General features: G+C 41.1%; 2 protein-coding genes across 5 annotated transcripts in view; one reads left to right on the top strand and one right to left on the bottom strand.

The window, feature by feature from the left end:
* LOC117951263 (protocadherin beta-16-like) overlaps positions 1-2417 on the bottom strand; it is a 122438-nt gene that overhangs the window by 48083 nt on the left and 71938 nt on the right. The gene's annotated exons all lie outside the window — the stretch shown is intronic.
* Positions 484-2417, top strand: part of LOC117951266 (protocadherin beta-16-like) — a 65950-nt gene continuing 64016 nt past the window's right edge. Inside the window, exon 1 of the mRNA XM_034882899.1 lies at positions 484-2407. Within this exon, the coding sequence (XP_034738790.1) occupies positions 779-2407 (1629 nt within the window). The 5' untranslated portion in view covers positions 484-778. The remainder of the gene's footprint in view (positions 2408-2417) is intronic.

The following is a 2417-nucleotide window of genomic DNA, read 5'->3' as shown; positions in this document are numbered from 1 at the left end:
AGTTCTACAGGGACGATGCAGCGGATACAGAGTGAAAAGAACATCCTGGATGAACCAGACTCTCCTCTAGAGGTTAGACTTCCGTGCTTTTATTAAACTTTTGAACACGTTTGAAATGATGACATCATTGGCTAATATATAACTATTACGTGCCTTACATTTCTTTGCTGCTCCCTCACTGTTTTAAATTTTTATGTGGCACAGCGCGGTAAAAGCTATATTTTTTGGAGTATAATTGTTCGTTGTTCAACCAAAAAGCACATTATCATATGTTCACTAAACTATTAGATGATACGATTACTAATTATTGTGTTTTACTTTCGACTTATATTTGTGCAAATCAGTATTTAAACACTCATTTCCTAGACCTCGACCAACATCTTACCGAGACCAGCCAAAAATGTGTTTACTACTCTTGCTTATCATTTTGATAATCATGAGCCTGACGTTTTGGTTTTCTTTTTCCATTTTAAAACACATTTCTCATCATCCGTACCAACTCTTGCTCTTTGGTATATTGAACAGAAAGGGCCGCTGTTGGCCAGAGTGTGGCAGTCTTCGATAGGGCTGCATGTGAAACCTCCCCCTTAGACTGTGACATGGTAGACCATAAAGCATGCACTAACCGCCTGTCCTCGATTAAATGGAAAACTGTTCACGGGCACGGAAAGCTGTTAGTTTAAGTTGATCATTTTCTTGAGATACGGTAGGAAATCTAAACAGTATCTATATGGATTACAGTTTTTTTTAATCGACACTGGAACACATCGACCAAACAATGAGACGGCAAGTACTGTTGTTCATCTTGGTTCTCTCTCTTGCCTCGGTGTTCGGGCAAGTCAGCTACTCCATTCCCGAGGAAATGGAGAAAGGGTCATTAGTCTGTAATATAGCTCAGGATTTAGGTTTAGATTTCAACAGGCTGAAATCGGGTAGAGCTCGTATTCATTCAGGAGACAGTGCGGAATATATCGAGCTGAACAGAGACAAGGGTGTCCTCCTTATCAAAGAAAGAATAGACAGAGAAATGCTGTGTGGAGAAACGACGCCCTGTGCTTTACATTTACAGATGATTTTAGAAAATCCGATGGAATTGTTTCGCATAACAATAGAAATCACGGACCTAAACGATAATCCTCCTAGTTTTGCATCGAGCGAAACACGTTTTGAAATCAGCGAGTCTGCAGTTATTGGGTCTAAATTTGTACTGGAGAGAGCCATCGATGCTGACATTGGTGTAAATGATCTCCAAGGCTATTCGCTTAATCCAACAAACAACTTTGAATTGAAATTAGAAAATCAAGCGGACGGAAGCAAAAAGGTAGAGATGGTTCTACAGAAGCCTCTAGATCGAGAATACCAGGATCAGATATCATTATTATTAACGGCTTTAGATGGCGGACAGCCGCGTATGTCAGGTACAATGCAGATAACTGTGAACGTGTTGGATGCAAATGACAATGCACCGGTTTTCACTAAGTCAGTATACAAGTCAACATTAACCGAGAATTCCCCGAGGGGAACCAAAATTATAACAGTCAGTGCATCTGACAAAGATGGAGGCTCGAATGGAGAAATAACATACGCTATTTCAAATAGTAAGCGTCGATTATCCGAGCAATTTCAGATCGATAGAAAAACAGGAGAGGTTATCTTGATTGGTGAAATAGATTATGAAAAAGCGAAAGTTTTTCAAATTGATATCGAGGCTACAGACAACGGAGGACTCTCTGATTCCAGTAAGATACTTATTGATATCACTGATGTCAATGACAACTGTCCGCAGTTAAAAGTACTTTCTAAGTCAGACACAATTTTAGAAGACTCACCTGAGAATACTGTAATTGCTATGCTAAGAGTAAATGACCCTGACTTTGAGAGGAATGGAGAGGTGAAGTGTACTATTAATGATGACATTCCGTTTAAAATTCTAAACACAATGAATGAATTTTATAGTTTAGTGACGGAGGATGCTTTGGACAGAGAGGTCGCCTCCCAATATAATATAACTGTGACCTGTTCTGATGAGGGAGTGCCCTCCCTCTCCAGCAGCGTCACTCTCACCTTACAGATCTCTGATGTGAATGATAACGCGCCTGTCTTTGAGAGGAGCTCATATGAGGCCTACATTGTAGAAAACAACACACCAGGCCTCTCTATATTCACAGTGAAAGCCAGAGACGCTGACTGGAACCAGAATGCCCGAGTTTCTTACATACTGGAGGACTCCTCTGTTAACGGAGTGCCAGTCTCCTCATATGTGTCCGTTAGTGCTGATAGTGGAGTCATCCATGCAGTGCGCTCTTTTGACTACGAGCAGATCAAAGACATCCACTTCTGCGTCAAAGCGCAGGATGGAGGCTCTCCTCCACTCAGTAGCAATGTGACTGTGAAAATACTGATCCAGGACCAGAACG

This window comes from Etheostoma cragini, chromosome 10 (genome assembly GCF_013103735.1).
Source record: "Etheostoma cragini isolate CJK2018 chromosome 10, CSU_Ecrag_1.0, whole genome shotgun sequence".
Lineage (NCBI taxonomy): Eukaryota > Metazoa > Chordata > Actinopteri > Perciformes > Percidae > Etheostoma > Etheostoma cragini.
This window is presented reverse-complemented; position numbering and strand designations above follow the sequence as displayed.